The sequence below is a fragment of the Scyliorhinus torazame genome, chromosome 15, assembly GCF_047496885.1.
Source record: "Scyliorhinus torazame isolate Kashiwa2021f chromosome 15, sScyTor2.1, whole genome shotgun sequence".
Lineage (NCBI taxonomy): Eukaryota > Metazoa > Chordata > Chondrichthyes > Carcharhiniformes > Scyliorhinidae > Scyliorhinus > Scyliorhinus torazame.
In genome coordinates, this window is record NC_092721.1 from 188169444 (window position 1) to 188189077 (window position 19634).

The following is a 19634-nucleotide window of genomic DNA, read 5'->3' on the forward strand; positions in this document are numbered from 1 at the left end:
GGCACTGTCTATTGCTTTCAATCGAGGCAGTGGCGGTGACCCAGGATAGATCCCAACTCGAGCTATACTTGAGCAAAAATCTCGGCCTACTTTTTGTACTGCAAAAGACTGTTACATGGAACAGTACAGCACAGAACAGGCCCTTCGGCCCTCGATGTTGTGCCGAGTTACATATTGCCTTCAGATGACCGCTGCTTGAAATTAATCCGGTAGTTTCATATTTATTTTTGTTTAAGCTTCCTCTTCCTCTCTTATGTGATAAACCACTTATCAGTGTGGTTTAGTGGGTGGCATTCTCACCTCTGAGTCACCGAGATGAGCTGATAATCTAGGCTAAGGCGCCCGTGCAATACTGATCTGCACTGTCGCAAATGCCATCAACATCAGTTTACTGCGCTTAATAATTACATGCTAATAGTGAGTTAAAGTTTTGTCAATCGCAGTAAAAATAGATTTCAAGTGTATTTACAAATGTTCTTGAATTTTTATAACATGATATTGTTTTCATTTCTTTTTTTCCAGAGAGTTTTATTATCTGGCATCTGAGTTTATTTCAGAGTAGGCCGTATTTCTGCTGAAGGTTTCCACGATGTTGCTGCTGGCACCTTGCTTTGCGATCTCCTTTGTGTTACCCATTGTGTTAAGTGATGGAAATCTCGGGTTCCGAGCAAACCTGAGTAAGTAACGAGCTTTCACCAGCTAGAGCCTGTTTTTCCATTTCCTTTTAACAATAATAGCTCCAATTTCTCAATCCCATTGCCACATTCCTTAATGCCCTTCCTTCCCAAGTTAGTTCTCACTTTTAAAAGTTTCTCTTTACACTTTTGGGGCTGGATTCTCTGATTCTGAGACTAAGTGCTGACGTGAGAACCCTGGTATTTTACAACAGGAAAAATGGTGCAACAGCTGCTCCGATTCAGCCACTTTAAATGGGACAAATAAGTGAGATTTAAGGAGATATTCTTTACTTTACAGAAACAGTTTATCCCAGAAACAATTCAAGGTCAAAATAGACATGGGTGGTGTGGGAAGTCATGGAAATATAAAGAAGAAAGTTGATGCCAACAAATTGGATGGACGTTTTCCTGCCTTGCTATGTTACAAAGAGCTGTACATACATTTTCTCTCATTACCTGCGAATGTTGAACAGGAGCCAGAGTGTGAATTAAACTTATTCATTTACAGCTTTTTGTTTTGCTCATTTATGTTTTGTTTCTTATCTTTTAAGCAGCCAAACTTAATCCACCGACCAACATCACGATTGTAGACAGACAGCTCGGAGAATTGACAATTACTTGGAAAGATAACCTCAGTGAAGATATGAAGAAGTGGAGTGACGTTAGATATCTATTTGAGTTTAAGTACTTTGATTCTGATGATTGGCAAGAAGTACGATTTAGCTTTTTTTCCCTCTTGATTCTGTTGAAACCTAATTTCAGTATGTTGTCAATCATTTTAAATCGGTGTCCTCTGATTAGAACATAGAACATACAGTGCAGAAGGAGGCCATTCGGCCCATCGAGTCTGCATCGACCCACTTAAGCCCTCACTTCCACCCTATCCCTGTAGCCCAATAACCCCTCCTAACTTTCTTGGTCACTAATGGCAATTTATCATGGCCAATCCACCTAACCTACACATCTTTGGACTGTGGGAGGAAACCAGAGCACCCGGAGGAAACCCACGCAGACAACGTGCAGACTCCGCACAGACAGTGACCCAGCAGGGAATCGAACCTGGGACCCTGGCGCTGTGAAGCCACAGTGCTATCCACTTGTGCTACCGTGCTGCCCTAATGTAAGCATGGTTCTCCATGCTTACAATATTGGGAACAGTTTCTCTCTCCCTACCCTGTCCTACCCTCTCATAATTTGAACACCTCCATCTGGAGGTCTTGTGGTGGTGGGCAGCGTCCCTGCCTTTAAGCCAGCTATGGGTTTGTGTCCGTCTCTGGGATTTGATGGCCAAGGAAGGTCCATTTATAACGCAGTCAAACAGGTTGAATGTCGACCTGCAAATCCTTCCAACATGCCAATGACTACCCACTGTGACACGTCTGACTCACATAGGGATGGACTTTACACGGCCAGCCAACAGGTTTGAAGGCATGGGGACATGTAAAATCCAGTGGTTGGCTGCTCCTGTCATCTATCCACCTGCCCCCTACCTGTCCACCTGAAATTCAGGGGTGTACAGTGCTGGGTTCAAAACATTGGAAGTTGAAGAGGAATATAGAAAGGGCAAGGAGTGCTTAAAAATGAAATTAGGAGACTTAAGAGGAGGCATGAAAAACACTGGCAAGCAAAATACTGGCAAACAAAATAAAGGAAAATACCAAAGGTGTTTTCTGTTTATTAAGAGGGTAACTAGGGAAAGAACAGGGCCCATTAGAGACCAAAGTGGCAATCTGTGTGTGGAGCCGTAAAATGCAGGTGAGGTTTTAAATTAATTTTTTGCACCTGTGTTCACCATTGAGAAGGATGATGTAGGTATGGAAAGAAGGGAGGGGGACTGTGATATAATTGAACAGATTAGCATTGAGAGGGAGCAGGAATTAGCGGTTTTAGCGGGTTTAAAAGTGGGTAAACTCCCTGGCCCAGACAAGATGTATCCCAGGCGGCTGTTTGAGGCAAGAGAGGAGATTGCTGGGGATAATTTTCAAATCTTCTCTGACCACAGGGGAGGAGCCAGAGATCTGGAGGGGAGCTAATGTGGTACCATTATTCAAGAAGCGAAGTAGAAAAAAACAGATATTATAATAATCTTTAAGAATAATCTTTATTGTCACAAGTAGGCTTACATTAACACTGCACTAAAGTTACTGTGAAAAGCCCCAGTTGCCACATTCCAGCTCCTGTTCGGGTACACTGAGGGAGAATTCAGAATGTCCAAATTACCTAACAGCCTGGAATCGAACCTGGGACACTGGCATTGTGAAGCAACAGTGCTAACCACTTTACAACCGTATGATGGGAAATAATGTGTTATCTTCCAAAGTTAACATGATTCAAATTTTCTCTTCACTTTAGAGTTTGTAAAGTTGCCTTAGTCCCAGATGATCATTGGTGGTGATTTAACCTGAGGATCACCACACCTCAGGTGAGAGGCAAGGTGGAGAAGGCAGGGCCTTTCTGAATAACCTCAGCCGGTACAGAAATTGAGCCCATGCTGTTGGCCTTGTTCTGCATCAGGAACCTGGGGCGAGATTCTCCGACCCCCCACCGGGTCGGAGAATCACCGTAGGCCGTCGTAAATTCCGCCCCCGCCGCCCGCCAAATTCTCCGAAGGGAGAAAAGTCGGCGGGGCGTCAATCGCGCCGCACGCCTCGGAGAATGGCACAGGTGGGCGCGAGGCAATGGATTTCGGGGCTGCCAATATTCTCCCGTCCGGATCACGTCGGCATAAATCAAAACACCTTTAAATCGGCGCCAACCAGTGCTCAAGATTGACGCCGACCAGCGTGGAGGTGGGCGACGGCCTGGGGGGTTGGCCGCTGGAGAGGAGATGGCGTGGCCGCAGTCTGAATGTCTGGGGGAGAGGTGTGTGTAGGGTTGTGTGTGTGCGCGTGTGGCGGGGGGGGGTTTAGAGGGGGATGGGTGCCAGGGACAGGATGATGACTGCCGGGGAGGCGGACGGGGGGACAGGAGTCCGTGCCGGGGAGGGGGACGGGGAGGTGCGTGCCGGGGAGGGGGATGGGGAGGTGCATGCCGGGGAGGGGGGTGGGGGGTGGGGGTCCGTGCCGGGGAGGGGGATGGGGAGGTGCGTGCTGGGGAGGGGGGCGGGGGGGGGTCCATGCTGGGGAGGGGGATGGGGAGGTGCGTGCCGGGGAGGGGGACGGGGAGGTGCGTGCCGGGGAGGGGGATGGGGTGGTGCGTGTCGGGGAGGGGGACGGGGAGGTGCGTGCAGGGGGGGGGGGGGGTCCGTGCCGGGGAGGTCCGTGCTGGGGAGGGGGATGGGGAGGTGCGTGCCGGGGAGGGGGAGGGGGGGTTCGTGCCGGGGAGGGGGGGGGGGTCCGTGCCCGTGAGGGGGGGGAGGATGTGCGTGCCGGGCAGGGGGGTGGGGAGGTGCGTGCCGGGGAGGGGGACGGGGAGGTGCGTGCCGGGGAGGGGGACGGGGAGGTGCGTGCAGGGGAGGGGGGAGGGGGTCTGTGCCGGGGTGGGGGACGGGGAGGTGCGTGCCGGGGAGGGGGACGGGAGGGGTCCGTGCCAGGGAGGGGGACGGGTGGGGTCCGTGCCGGGGAGGGGGACGGGGGGGTCCGTGCCGGGGAGGGGGACGGGGAGGTGCGTGCCGGGGAGGGGGACGGGGAGGTCCGTGCCGGGGAGGGGGATGGGGAGGTGCGTGCCGGGGAGGGGGGATGCGAGGGCAAGTGAGTTGGTCCACCTGGCCAGGTGCCAGCCTCCAACATTCGGACCCATGCGGTCCAAGCCACCTGGCTGGGGGGGAGGACGGGGTATTGGCAATGATGACATGTTGTCCCCCCCCCCCCCCCCCCCACCCCCCGCCCCCCCCCCCCCCCCCCACCCCACTCACTGGCCGTCATGTTTTCCGATCATCCAGCGATGTTGGCCGCCGTGGCGGCAGCCGCTAATGTCTATGTTGCCCTTGATGAGGAGGAGGAGGAGCGTGACAGAGAGGCGGCGCAGGCTGCCGCAGAGGGGCAGGCGGCAGCTGACCAGGCTGGAGGGACACCCGCCCGACAGGACGAGGAGGGGGAGGAGGACGTCGCGGCCCCACGGCAACGGAGGCACCCGAGGACTCCCCGTGTGTACCGGCCCCGGCTGTCGTACCAGGACCTCACGGACCGGGAATGCAGGAGGAGACTGCGGATGAGCCGGGAAACCGTGGCACACATCTGCCACCTGCTGGCACACCTGTCACTGCGTGGCACTGGCGGGGGACACTCTCTCCCCGTGTCCGTCAAGGTTAGGGTGGCCCTGAACCTTTATGCAACGGGGTCATTCCAGGCACCGAGTGGAGACCTGTCCGGCATATCGCAGACATCGGTGCACCAGTGCATCTGGGCAGTGACAGACGCCCTATATGCCATTGCGCACCGCTACATCCGCTTCCCTGTGGACCGGGCCAGCCAAGATGCCTGGGTCGTGGGCTTCTCTGCCGTGGCCGGGTTCCCCATGGTCCAGGGCGTGATTGATGGGATGCACCTCGCCGTGCGGCCACCTGCAGATAACAGGGCCGTGTTCACCAATAGGAAGGGGACCTATTCGATGAACATACAGGTGGTCTGCAACCACCGCATGATGATCCTGCACGTCTGCGCCCGTTACCCGGGCAGTGTACACGACTCATACGTGCTGTCGCGGTCATCCATCACCGGCATGTACGAGGGACGCCATCCCCTGCTGAGGGGCTGGTTGCTGGGCGACAGGGGCTACCCATTGCGATCGTGGCTGATGGCGCCAATACGGAGGCCACGCAATGAGGCGGAGAACCGCTACAATGATGCCCATGTAGCGACAAGGGGAGTGATAGAGAGGTGCTTTGGCGTGCTGAAGATGCGTTTCAGGTGCCTGGACCTCTCTGGGGGCGCCCTCCAGTATCGGTCAGATAGGGTCGGCCGCATCATTGTGGTGTGCTGCGTCCTGCACAACATAGCCCAGCAGAGGGGCGATGTGCCGCAGACAGAGGAGGGCGGAGTGGAGGAGCAGCAGGAAGAGGCGCAGTCCTCCCCAGATGAAGGGGATGGGGGCAATGGTCAGGGCAGACGGGGTAGACACAGGCGGGTGGCTGTCCACCGTTACCGGCTGGCCTAGCGGGCACGGGACAGGCTGATAGCCGCCCGCTTCACTGACTACATGGGCGTGGGAATCGGGTAGAATGGCCACAGACCGCACACCATGGCAACAGCCGACCACCCACACCCCCCACCCATCCACCCACCCAGCACCCTCACCCCCCTCCCCAACCACACCCACCCCACCCGCATGCACACCACCACCCCCCCATTGCCGATCCACCTGCGGCACAACGGGCCGGGCTCACACAGTTGCGGGTGGATGCGTGTCTATTGCAGGCCATGGAGGATGATGACAACCCGCCCTGCGATGAGTTCCTGGCTCCACATCGTTGGACGATGTCTGACCCATGGCCACAGTACCACCATCCACCCGGACCATCCCTGCATGCGGCTGTGACACTGCAACGCACGGTCCCGTCCTCTGCCCGGGGGGATGTTGATGGCTGCCCAGGGGGAAGGGGGCAGACTCACCTGGGGCTGAGGTAAGACCATCCCTCACACACACACTGGCGCTCAACGTACATGACAACCCCGCACGCTTTGCACAGAGCACAAAGGCAGCTTCTGTAGGTGTAACATTGACTTTAATAACCAAAGGAGTTCCTGTACGTGCCCTAGCCCCTAAAACTCATCTGTGCCCTGCACCCGTGCCAACTTATTCAGTGTCTAATTGTTTGGCCTTACGGGCCCTTTGACTACGCCTAGGTGGTTCCCCAGACGGTACAGCAGAACTGGAGGTGGACTCCTGTGATTCCTGCCCTCTGACACGGGATCCCTTTGGCGGCCGTTTCCTGGGGCGTCCTGGCCTAGATGGGCCAGGCTGCGGCCCGGGCGACTGGGATGGCGAGCTGCCAGCCATTCCTGCCCGTTACCCACCCAATGCACCTGGGACGGAAGGGGGGGAGCCCGAGGTGTTGAGGTGTTCCGGGACCACCCACACAATGGGACCCGGAAGGGGCCCCAGCACCTCCTCCTCCCTCGGGGTACCCGATGACCCTCAGGCCTCGCGATGGGTGGGGGTGCGAACAGACTGGCCATCCGACGCCCCCCCGACATCTGGGGCTGCCAGTCCTGGAGGCCCATGCTGGTATCGACAGGGGTCTGCAGGTTTGCAGCCATGGAACTCAGGGGGTTGGCAATCCCTGTCTGTGACTGTGCAACGCCGGCTCGCACATGGGCAATGGCGCCGATGCCCTCAGCGATGGCCTGCAGAGACTGGGCCATGGCCTGCTGAGACTGGGCCATGACCTTCAGAGACTGTGCCACGGAGTTGAGCCCCTCTGCCATCTTCCGCTGGCGCTGGCTCATGGCCTCCTGTGAGAGGGCAGCCATGTCCTGGGCCACAGACGCCGCCTGCACGGAAAGCCCCAGGACTCGCAAACCGCTCCCCATGTCTGACACCGTCACACCCATTGTCTCCACCGCGGACGCCACCCGTGCGGTGTCGGCCTGGGTGGCACGCATGACCGGCACCACTGCAAGCTCCTGGACGCGGGTGGACCCCTCCACCTGCAACTGCAGCCGCCGCAAGCTGGCCGTCACCCTCTTCGCTCGTCCCAGGTTCGGTGGTTGCATCGGACCTATGGGTGGGTGTGGTAACTCCAGGAACCCGGGATCCATCTGGGCGGCAGATGTTCGCATGCGACGGGCTGCCCGCCGACCACCCGGCCCTCTGCTGCTCCTACCTCCACCTGCTGTACCGGGACAGCTGTGTTGTGCGCACCAGTGAGTGTACCCGATGCCTCATCACTAAAGTGCCCAACCGAGGTGAGCGTCTCTGTGATGGTGGAGGGTGTTGGTGACAGCAGTGGCGTTGTGTCGTGCGCATCGTCCGACTCTGAGTCCATGGTACTTCGGTGTGGCGGTTCATCTCCACCCATCCAATCTGTGTCACTGTCCTGTATTTCGGTTTCCTGGGTAGGGGTGTCCTGGGTAAGGGTGTCCTGGGTTGTGGTTTCGTGGCTTAGCTGTGACGGGGACCTGTGGCTGCCCCTCTCGTCGCTGGGTGGCACACGCCTGCGTCGCCGCACCCGCATGAGACGGGGGCGCCGTCTCCCTGTTGCTCCAGGTCTCTCCGTCTCCCGTGGTCTCCAAGGGGCATCGTGCGGGCGTCGCATGCCAGAGGGTCCGGGTCTCTCCGTCTCCCGTGGTCTCCGAGGGGCATTGTGCTGGCGTCGCATGCCAGAGGATCCGGGTCTCACCGTCTCCCGTGGTCTCCGAGGGGCAGCGTGCGGGCGTCACATGCCAGAGGGTCCGGGCCTCTCCGTCCCCTGTGGTCACCGAGGTGCATCGTGCGGGCGTCGCATGCCGGAGGGTCCGGGTCTCTCCGTCTCCCGTGGTCTCCGAGGGACATCATGCGGGCGGTGTGTATCTGCGGGGATGGGTGCCTCGACGTTTGCTCCTGCGATACACAATGAAGCATGCATGGTTAGACACGCAGGCAGTGATCAGGTGATATGGGGGAGGGGGGATATGGTGAGGGGGGATATGGGGGATATTGGGGATATGGGGGAGAGGGGATATCGGGGAGGGGGGATATGGGGGAGTGGGGATATGGGGGAGGGGGGATATGGGGATGGGCTGTCGGTGGCTCACTTGCTGGTGGGCCCTCGACCTCTGCATCAGCAACCTCCCGGTCCTCAGGTCCGCCAGCCAGTTCCAGGGCCCTTTCCTCATGTTCGGTCAGTGACCTCTCATCAGCTGGGCCTCCTGCAGTCCTCACATGCTCCCTGGTGTTGGGTGCGCGCTTCTCCTGTGGGTGGTGGTGGCAGGGGTAAAAGGCAACAGTGTTAGGCAGGTATATGAATGCACGCCATCGGTTGCGCGTGCATTGCAGAGGTTAAGGTTAGGGCTGGATTCACTTGGGGATATGTGGGAGGGGGGATATGGGGGAGGGGGGATATGGGGGATATGGGGGAGGGGGTATATGGATACCGGGCAGGGGGGGGGAGTCTCACCCTGGCTGCACTGACGAGGTCGTTCACCTTCTTGTGGCACTGGGTGCCTGTCCGTGGTGTCGGGGCCACAGCGGTTACGGCCTCTGCCACCTCCCTCCACAGACGCCGGCTGTGGCGTGGGGCGACTCTGCGGCCGTGTCCGGGATACAGGGCCTCCCTCCTCTGCTCCACTGCGTCCAGGAGCGCCTCAATATCGCGGGACTGGAACCTCGGGGCTGAGCGGCGGGCGGCCATCCGGTCGGGTCTTCTGGTCGGGTGGGGGGAGCAGCGCGTCTTATGAACCACGTGAGCCAGCGCGGATAGCCTCACGTCGCTGCTAGCCCATTCCGGGCCAGAGACGTTTGGGGCGGCGCGATGCAGGTGGGGTTTGCGCCGTTTGGGGCGCCGGTCGGCGGACATCGCGCCGATACCGGAGAATTTCGCCCAAGCTGAGCAGCCAACTGGGCTACCAGCCCGATAATTGCAGGCCAGCGAATCAAACACCAGTGGTAGGGAAATTATCAGAAAAGATTCTGCAGGACAGAATTAGTCTCCATTTGGAGAGGCAAGGGTTAATCAGGGATAGTCGACATGGCTTTGTAAGGGAGAGACCATGGGCTGAATTCTCCTACCCCCGGCCGGGGCGGAGAATCGGTGCCGTGCCACGCGAATAGTGCCACGCCGCCCCGACGCTGGGAAGCAATTCTCCGCAGAGTGGAGAATTGGCGCCGGCGTGGTCGGCGCAGCGCCAGGCGGGGTATGCGCCGACTCTCCGGTCTGGGCCGGCAGGGGCCGGCGTGCCGATTCTCCGGCCCAAATCCATTTGCGGTATGTGGGCATTGCTGGTTAGCCAGCATTTATTGCCCATCCCTCGATTCAAAACTAGCAATCCTATGGTGAGTCACTCACCTCCTGACCTCCCAAAACCTACAAGTCAGGAGTGTGATGGAATACTCTCCACTTGCCTGAATGAGTGCAGCTCCATCAACACTCAAGAAGTTCCACACCATCCAGGACAAAGCAGCTATCACTTCCACAAACATTCAATTCCTTCACCACCGATGAACACCAGCAGCCGTGTGGACCATCTACAAGATGCACTGCAGGAGCTCACCAGGGTTCCTTAGGCAACACCTTCCAAACCCACAAGCGCTACCACGTAGAAGGACAAGAGCAGCAGATACCTGGGAACCCTTCCACCTGGAAGTTCCCCTCCAAGTCACTCACCACCCCGACTTGGAAATATAGCGCCGTTCCTTCGCTGTCACTGGGACAAAATCCCGGAACTCCCTCCATAACAGCACAGTGGGTGTACCTACACCTGAAGGACTGCAGCGGTTCAAGAAGACAACTCACCAGCACCTTCTGAAGGGCAACTAGGGATGGGCAATAAATGCCTAACCAGCGACGCCCACATCACGGAAATTAATTTTAGAAAATCCCTCTCGACTGTATACCACTGTGCCTCTGCTGGGTCTGTCTTGCTGGTGAGTCAGGACATACCCAGAAATGATGATAGTGGTGTCTGGGATATTGTCTGTAAGGTATGATATTGTGAGTGTGACTATGTCAGGCTGTTGCATGACTATTCTGTGAGACAGCCCTCTCAACTTCGGCACAAGCCCCCAGATGTGAGTAAGAAGGACTTTGCAGGGTGACAGGGCTGGGTTTGCTGTTGTCATCTCCCGTGCCTGGATCGATGCCAGTCCGATTTCATTCCTTTTTCGTGTTTTTGGCGCTGTTGAATACAACTGAGTGGCTTGCTCGGCCATTTCAGAGGGCAATGCTGTGAGTCTGGAGTCATATGGAGCCCAGACCAGGTGAGGGTGGTAGATTTCCTTCCCTACAGGACATTAGTGAAGCAAATGGGTTTTTACGACAATCAATTCAAGGTCATCGTTAGATTTTTAAGGGCGGCACGGTGACGCAGTGGTTAGCACTGCTGCCTCACGCCGCCAAGGACCTGGGCTCAATCCTGGCCCCGGGTCACTGTTCCTGTGCAATTTGCACATTCTCTCCATGTCTGCTTGCGCCTCATCCCCATAACCCAAAGATATGCAGGGTAGGTAGATTGGCTGTGCTAAATTTCCCCTTAATTGGAAATTAACAAAAAAAAAATTATTAGCCATTTAATTCCAGATATTTTCTTGAGTTTTTAAATTCCACCAGCTGCCATGGTGGGATTAGAACCCAGGACCCCAGAACATTATTTTGAGTCGCTGGATTACTAACCCCACGACAATACCACTACACCACTGCTTCCTTCAGTGGTAACCATGCTGTGGAGATGCTGGAGTTGGACTGGGGTGAGCACAGTAAGAAGTCTCACAGCACCAGGTTAAAGTCCAACAGGTTTCACCTGAGGAAAGAGCTGCGCTCCGAAAGCTAGTGATTCAAAGCACACCTGTTGGACTTTAACCTGTTGTTGTAAGACTTCTTACTGTCCTTTAATGGTGCTGTGGGGACGACAGAGCTGCTGGCCAACGGAATTGGCTCTCCAAGGTGGGACATCCTCCCATGAAAGGGGCGAACGTCTAACCTGAAAGCAATTAACGCTGCTCCCAGCATTAAATTGCCGCTGGGCAGCAAGCGGCAAGGTGTGTTTGTGTCCCCTTCACTGGCCTTTCAGCTGGGGTTAGTCAGCAAATGCGCCGGCCTACAAAATCCAACCCGTAGTATCTTCTCATTATTTAGCAAGATGGAAAAACACATAAAAGACACTATAAAAATGATACTGAATGGATGATCTTGAAGGACACTAATTGCAGCAAATGTTTTACCATGTAATACAGGATTCGAGGCATCAGGTCCCAGAATATATGAGAACATTTGAATTACACAGAGGTGTTTCCCTACGAGTTAAAAATATTCTCCTTGATAAACAACGGTCAATAGTAATAAACAAAAGTAACTGGACTGTAAAGAATATCCAGCCACCGCCAGGTACAACAGCTGTATATATGAATATAATTAATGTGTGAGTGTTCGTAAGTGCCTATTTATGATATATATTGGTTATAAATATATGTATATGTTATGTAATATGTTTTCAGATATTGACATTTATTGCATCGTCGGCTTCTGTCTTTAATGGTTGGGCCGAATGGACTTTTCACTGTGCCATGCTTTCCAATGTATCGTTAATGCAGGGCACCTATGTACACCAGGTGGAACATTCCTGTTCCACCCACCGGGAATCTGTGGTGGCGGGACGGTAAATTTGACGGACGAGCAAAAGGCCCTTCGACTTCAGGCAGGGGTTTTGAGTCCCGCCCAAAATCCCGGCCATAGTGAACTTTTTAATGCAGTGAATCTAAATGATGCATACAGGGTTGCTGGAAGCAGACAGTTTACCATTGAAAAAAAGGACGTTGTATGGACAGTTGAGGGAAATTCACTTTGAAGGTTGCGGTGTTAGAGGAGAACGGGGCGAGCGTAGATTGTTCAATGGAGAAATGGCACAGACCTAATGGGTCGACGGGGCTCTTTCTGTGACTCTATGCTCTGGATTTTCATGGGGTGGGAACAACTGTTGCGGGATTTATAAATGGTGGACGCGATCAGATTACAGGAGTGCCAACGCATTCTCCGGCAGCTCCCCAATTTTCACCATTGTGGGATAAGGACACAAGTCGCGAACCTGCATCCTGCACTCCCAACCAGGGTTCTCTCCACCCCCCATCCCCCCCCAGAAACTTCCAGGGAGTGAAGCCAGCATCTGGTTGACTTGTGGTCTGTTACTCTCTAGAGGAGTCATAGATCATAGAATTTACAGTGCAGAAAGAAGCCATTTGGCCCATCACTTATGCACCGGCCCTTGGAAAGAGCACCCTACTTAAGCCCACGCCTCCACCATAGTCCCGTAACCCAGTGACCCAACCGAACCTTTTTGACACCAAGAGCCAATTGATCATGGCCAATCCACCTAACCTGCACATCTTTGGACTGTGGGAGGAAACCGAAGCACCCGGAGGAAACCCACGCACACACGGGGAGAAAGTGCTAACTCCACACTGATCGTCACCCTAGGGCAGAATCGAATCCAGATCCCTGGAGTTTGGAGGCAGCACTGTGCCACGGTGCTACTCCAAATTTATTTATTTATGTTTGGTCGTGAACCGTAGTCTGCTCTTGACAACCTTTCGAAAGGTAAGGTCGAAAAGTTTTACACATGCCTCTTCCAAAACACATGCCCCACTATGTCCACTCCATGCCAAACCATACCAACGCATGGACCCCACCCACCTCATGGCACTTCATGGGCGGGATTCTCCACTCCCACGCCGAAGTGGCCGCGCCGTCGTGAACGCCGTCGAGGTTCACGACGGCGCGGAACGGCCCCGGTCCCGACCGATTCAGGCCCTGACAATGGGCCAGTATCGGGGCCGCGTCATCTACATGCGCCAGGCCTTGTCACCCGCGTAAAAGCGGCGCCGCATAGATGACGTGGCCAGCGCCACATAACGGACGTCATCCGCGCATGCGTGGTTGCCGTCCGCTCTAAGTCCGCCTCGCAAGAAGATGGGGGACGGATCTTGCGGGGCCGCGGAGGGAAGGAGGTCCTCCTTCAGAGAGGACGGCCCGACGATCAGTGGGCACCGATCGCGGGCCACCCCACATTCCAGGTGAAGCCCGGTGCAAGATCCACCCTCGCCCCCCCACAGGCCGCCCCCCCAGCGTTCACGCACCGCCCACGACTGCAGCAACCAGGTGTGGACGGCGCCGGGGGGAACCCGCTGTTTTGGCCTGGCCGCTCGGCCCATCCGGGCCTCAGAATAGCGGGGGTGCCGGAGAATCGCCATTTTGGGTGTCTCCGGCGATTCTCCGGCCTGTGGCCCGCGAAACTCGACCGGGCCGTTCCCGCCGCTTGGGAGAATCGCGGGAGGGCGTCGGACCAGCTTCCCCGGAAATTTTGGCGGCCCAGGCGATTCTCCCAACCGGCGTGGGAGTGGAGAATCGCGCCCCATATCCTCCATGCCAACTCATTTGCCTTCCACCAGTTAAGTATTAAAGCAGAGGTTTCAAACACTTCACACTTCTTAATCTTTTGCAAACAAACATTGAGACATTAACATCACAGTCGGAACAATTTATTACAACCATATAAAGATGCCAATCAAGCAAAGTCAACAGTGATCTCCAGCTCTCCAACAGAAGCCCCTTTTGAGAAAAACCTTTCATGTGTCAGGTCACTCAGACAAGCATTCATAGTGAGAACAGGTGTTAGAACTCTTTCAGTATGAAACATTTATACACACATCTCCCTTAAACATTTCCCCTCTCAACTTTAACCTGTGCCCCCTTGTAATTGACACTTCCACCTTTGAAAAAAGCCTCTGACTATCCACCCTGTCAATGCCTCTCCTGATTTCGTATGATGTGGAGATGCCGGCGTTGGACTGGGGTGGGCACAGTAAGAAGTCTCACAACACCAGGTTAAAGTCCAGCAGGTTTGTTTGAAATCACAAGCTATCAGAGCGCTGCTCCTTCATCAGGTGAAGTGGAGGCAGGTTCGCAAACACAAATACAAAAGTATATATAGGTAGAGACACAATTGCAACATAATTACAGACTGGAATGTGAAGAAAGGTTGGAATGCGAGTCTTTACAGGTCAACAAACCTTTCCATGTACAAACAGTGTGAGTGGAATGGGGGATAACCACAGGTAATCGAGGTGAGTATTGTCTTAAGCCAGGACAGTTAGTAGGATTCTGCAAACTCAGGCAGTATGGCGGGGGTTACATGTAATGTGATATGACCTGAGATCCCGGTTGAGGCTGTCCTCTTGCGTGCGGAACTTGGCTACCAGTTTCTACTTGGTGGTTCTAAGTTGTTGTGTGTCTTGAAAGCCGCCTTGGAGAATGTTTACCCGAAGATCGGAGGCTGAATGCCCTTGACTGCTCAAGTATTCCCCAACTGGAAGGGAACACTCCTGCCTCCTGATTGTTGCACGGTGTCCGTTCATCCATTGTCGCTGCATCTGCATGGTCTCGCCGATGTACCACGCTTCGGGACATCCTTTCCTGCAGCGTATGAGGTCGACAGCACTGGCCGAGTCCCATGAGTATGTACCGTGCACCTGGTGGGTGGTGTTCTCACGTATGATAGTAGTATCCATGTCGATGATCCGGCATGTCTTGCAGAGGTTGCCATGGCAGGGTTGTGCGGTGTCGTGGTCACTATTCTCCTGAAGGCTGGGTAGTTTGCTGCGAACAATGGTCTGTTGAAGTTAGGCGATTATTTGAAGACAAGGAGTGGAGGTGTGGAGATGGCCTTGTTGAGACGTTCGTCGTCGTTGATAACATGTTGAAGGCTCCGAAGAAGATGTTGTAGTTTCTCCGCTCCAGGGAAGTACTGGACGATGAAGTGTACTCTTGTCCCATGTTCCATGTTCGTCTTCTTAGGAGATCAGTGTGGTTTTTCACTGTGGCATGTCGGAACTGTTGATCGATGAGTCGAGCGCTATATCCCATTCTTACGAGGGCGTCTTTCAGCGTCTGTAAGTGTCTGTAGATTTCCTCCTCCTCCGAGCAGATACTGTGTATACGGAGGGCTTGTCTGTAAGAGATGGCTTATTTAATGTACTTAGGGTGGAAGCTCGAGAAGTGGAGCATCGTGAGATTACCCATGGGCTTGATGTAGAGTGAAATGTTGAGGTGTCCGTCCATGATGGAGATGCGTGTGTCCTGGAATGCAACCGATTCTGAAGAGTAGTCCATGGTGAGTCTGATGGTGAGATAGAACTTGTTGATGTCATTGTGCAGTTGTTTCAGTGATTCTTCGCTGTGCGCCCAAAGGAATAAAATGTCTTCACTGTATCCAGTGTATGGCGTGGGTTGAAGATCCCGTGCAGTAAAGAGGTCTTGCTCGAACTTGGGCATGAAGGTGTTGGAGTATTGAGGTGCAAACCTTTCCCCATGATTGTTCCATGTGCCTGGATGAAGAACTGGCTGTCGAAGGTGAAGACGTTGTGGTCCAGGATGAAATGAATGAGTTGGAGGATTGCATCGTGATTTGGCAGTTGTCGGTGTTGAGTACTGAGGCTGTTGCAGTAATGCCATCGTCGTGGGGGACGCTGTTCTATCTGTATTTCATCTGGGTAAATTGCCAAGGGGCACGATTCAACATACAAAAGTTAAAATCCGCTTTTGGGTGCGTTTGGCGGGTGTTTCACGGCGGCTGCTAGTGTCGAGAATCACCCCACTACTCAACCGCACTTTGCCTTTTTTTTTGGCCTCAGTGTGTTTCTCCCCACCGAGGCCACACTTTAGCCGATTCCCTCCTGGCGAGCTGATCTCCATTTTGAACGGTAGCCCCGATCATCCCCCACTGCAGGTCCTCTCCCGCTTTATTGTCACCCCCCACTTTACTCCCACCTATCTTGTTGAGGCCACTGGACTCCCCTCCCTTAAATGGAGCCACTGGGTCCGAGGCCTGACAGTGCCAACCTGGCACCTGGGTGCCTGGCTGGCAGTGCCAAGGTGCCCAGCTTCCAGAGGGAGTGCCAGGGTACTACCCTGTTGTGTCCCCAACTACCTGGGTGTCTCTAATGGTCTGCAAGATCCCCCCCCCCCCCCAAGGTGCTGTCTTGCAATTGGTGCATGAGGACACCCAGATCTTGTTACACATCCCGCTCTCTCAATTTGTAGCCATTCAGATAATAATCTGCCTTCCTGTTTTTGCTACCAAAGTGCATAACCTCACATTTAGCCACATTATATATTGCATCTGCCATGCATTTGCCCACTCAGTCAGTTGGTCCAAATCACACTGAAGCATCTCGGCATCCTCCACACAGCTCACACTTCCACACAACATTGCATTATCTGGAAATTTGGAGATTTGGGCGGTATTCTCCCCCCACCCCCCCCGCCGGGTGGGAGAATCGCCGGGGCGACGCGCGAATCGCGCCATGCCGCCCCGATCCCCGTATACGATTCTCCCCCCCCGAAACCAGCGGCGAGCGAATCGCGCCGGGCCACTTGGAGAATCGCCGGAAACGGCAAACGACGATTCTCCAGCCTGGATGGGCCGAGCGGCTGCGCGTAAATGGCCTAGTCCTGCCGGCGCCATCCACACCTGGTCGCTACCGGCGGGTACCTGTCGCAAAGGCATGGCGGGCGGCCTGTGGGGGGGGGGGGGGGGTCGGGGTGCTCCGTTCCCGGGGGGCCTCCGTAGTGGCCTGGTACGTGATCAGGACCAACCGATCGGCGAGCCGGCCTCTCTGTCGGCGAGCCTCCTTTCTTCCGCCGGTGAGCCTGGATCCATCCGCCATGTTTGTGCAGGGCGGCCTGCAGGAGGACGGCCATTGCGCATGCGCTAGTTGGCGCCGGCCCAACTGCGCACGCGCGGGTCCCAAGGCGCCGCGTCTTTTACGTGCCGCCGGGTCTCTGACACCGTGCCGAGGCCCCGTCCCTGTAAATCATGCGACGCCCCTGCAAGCCCCATGGAGGGGGAAGAATAGGGGTCTGGGAACGGGCGCTGATGCCGGAGTAAAACACTCCGGTTTTTATTCCAGCGTCAGCACTTCGACTCCCGTTGGGGGAATCCCGCCCATTACATTTAATTCCCTCATCTAAATCATTAATATATGTTGTGACTAGCTGGGGTCCCAGCGATAGTGTGGTACCCCACAAGTCACTGCCTGCCATTCGGTAAAAGAACCGTGTCATGCGAGAGTGCCTTTAAGAACTGGATGTTTAAGCCCCCAATTGTTATGGGCGAGGCGTTTTCAGAACCCCAAAATATATCATGGAGTTCAACCAACCTCTCCCTTTAATGTATTTGCTGCTTTTCCTAGCACATAACTTTTTCCCTAGGTGTGGGATTACAATCATGGACACATGGGTTTTTAAACACAAAACAATGTTTATTCCATGAACTCAACTTAACATCTTAAATAAACATTGGATCTCTTAACGCCCCTTACTTCAAAGATAACTCAGAAAATATTGCAACAGTAAATAATTCCCTAAAATGTTCCTTCAAACTTCCAAGAGACTTAACACCTTTAAACAAAATCACATCAGGTTAAAGGTTTTACTATTATGAGTTTAAATCACCCAAATGATCCAGAGATAGTCTTTTATGACAGAGGCACAGCAACTCCAGCTCACTGCAAAACAAGCTGCTTTTCAAACTGCAAAATTGCTGAACTGAGCTGAGCTCCACCCACTCTCTGACATCACTGTTTTCTTAAAGGTACATTGCTTAAACATCCATTTCTTAAACCTTTGCTCTCGAGTCGCCAGGTATCTTTATGATACCGGCACGAGGTTCAAGTTCGAGTAATGACCAATAACTCAATACACCGATTAGAAAGATTTAAATTAAAGCACATTTATTATACACAGTAATCGCTACTCATGCACAAATTCTACGTCTAAGCTACTTCTACGACTAACAGGCCTGTACTTAGCTTCGGACTGGCCCACCAGGTCAGGGGAACAAATGGCCTTTCGTTCGGGTTCTGAGTCTGCGGGATTTGATGTTGGTACGGATTGGTAGCTAGGAGCGCCTATCTCGTAGCGAGCGTTGACTTAAGACTTATGATCTCTCGGCGGCCACTGGACCGGTCGCAGTCAATGTTGGTTCGCGTTGCTGGGTGACCCGGTCAGGAAGAAAAGGGGCGATTTGAACTTGGGGCTTAACTTTATAGAGCCCAGGGGCTTTCCGCCTTTCAGGGCGGACCCTGTACCTGGTTCTAGGTGATTGGACTTTGTTCCAATCGCTTGGTTCGATTTCTCCAATACTGGAGCGGTTCCCTGATCGATGGGCGGTCTTGAGGTGTCCGTTAACCTCTTTTGTGTTGGCTCCTGCTGGCGCCGGGGAGTCTGGCTCAGTTTTGTTTGTCCCAAATGTTGCTATTGTTCCCGGGGATTGCTCATTAGTATGTAGATGGCTGTTACATTATTATGCTGATGATTGCTGGTATCGATGCTGTCTGGGCTTTTGCAGAGTTAAATACACAGCAAAACTGCACCTGCTGGTTTCTGCCTGTGTTGGCTGAATTTCCCTTCAGCCTTTGCCGTTCGCCATTTTAAATCGGGACTTGGCAAACTCAGGTGGCCACAGTACTTCCCAATTTATCTCTACAAATTTGCCCATGTGATATCAATAACTCTTTCAGGTCAGTTTGTTTTTCCTCTGGAAGGTAACTTAACAATTCATCCCCAATTTTTAAGATCATCCTCATTTTCCAATTTAATTTGAGGTACGTCAAATTCACAGTCATCTGGATTTGGTTCGTCACTTTGTGTTAGAAACATTAAAAGCTCCTTTTTTTCTCCTTCCCTTTCAAAGTACCTTTTAAGCATATTCACATGACACACTCGGTGAGTCTTCCTTCTATCTGGTGTTTTTACCACATAATTCACCTCACTTAATTTCCTTTCAATCTGATACGGTCCACAAAACCTAGCTTTTAAAGGCTCACCTACCACTGGTAACAACACTAAAACTTTATCCCCACTGGCAAAACTACGAACTTTGGATTTCTTGTCCGCTACCCGTTTCATCACATTTTGTGCAACTTTCAAATGTTGTCTGGCCAATTCACCTGCTCGATTTAATCATTCCCTAAAATTTGACATGTAATCCAAAAGGGTAATTTCCGATTTCTCATCCACCAATTTTTCCTTAATCAATTTAAGTGGTCCTCTTACCTCATGACCAAAAATTAGTTCAAAAGGACTAAATTTGGTAGACTCAATAGGTGCATCCCTAATTGCAAACAATATGAATGGGATTCTTTTATCCCAATCTTCTGGATAATCTTGATAATACGCCCTCAACATTGTCTTTATTGTCTCATGCCACCTTTCTAACGCTCCCTGCGATTCTGGATGGTACGCAGTTGATTTAAATTGTTTTATTCCTAAGCTATCCATAACTCCTCCACAATCCTTTTAGCTGTAATATTACGTACTGGAATGGCCTCTGG

The 19634-nt window shown here is 53.6% G+C and overlaps 1 protein-coding gene across 1 annotated transcript in view; it reads left to right on the top strand.

The window, feature by feature from the left end:
- Window positions 1-574: 574 nt before the first annotated feature.
- Window positions 575-19634, top strand: part of LOC140391466 (interleukin-5 receptor subunit alpha-like) — a 49325-nt gene continuing 30265 nt past the window's right edge. Inside the window, exons 1-3 of the mRNA XM_072475974.1 lie at window positions 575-677; window positions 1229-1389; window positions 11484-11634. Coding sequence (XP_072332075.1) covers window positions 590-677; window positions 1229-1389; window positions 11484-11634 — 400 coding nt within the window. The 5' untranslated portion in view covers window positions 575-589. The remainder of the gene's footprint in view (window positions 678-1228; window positions 1390-11483; window positions 11635-19634) is intronic.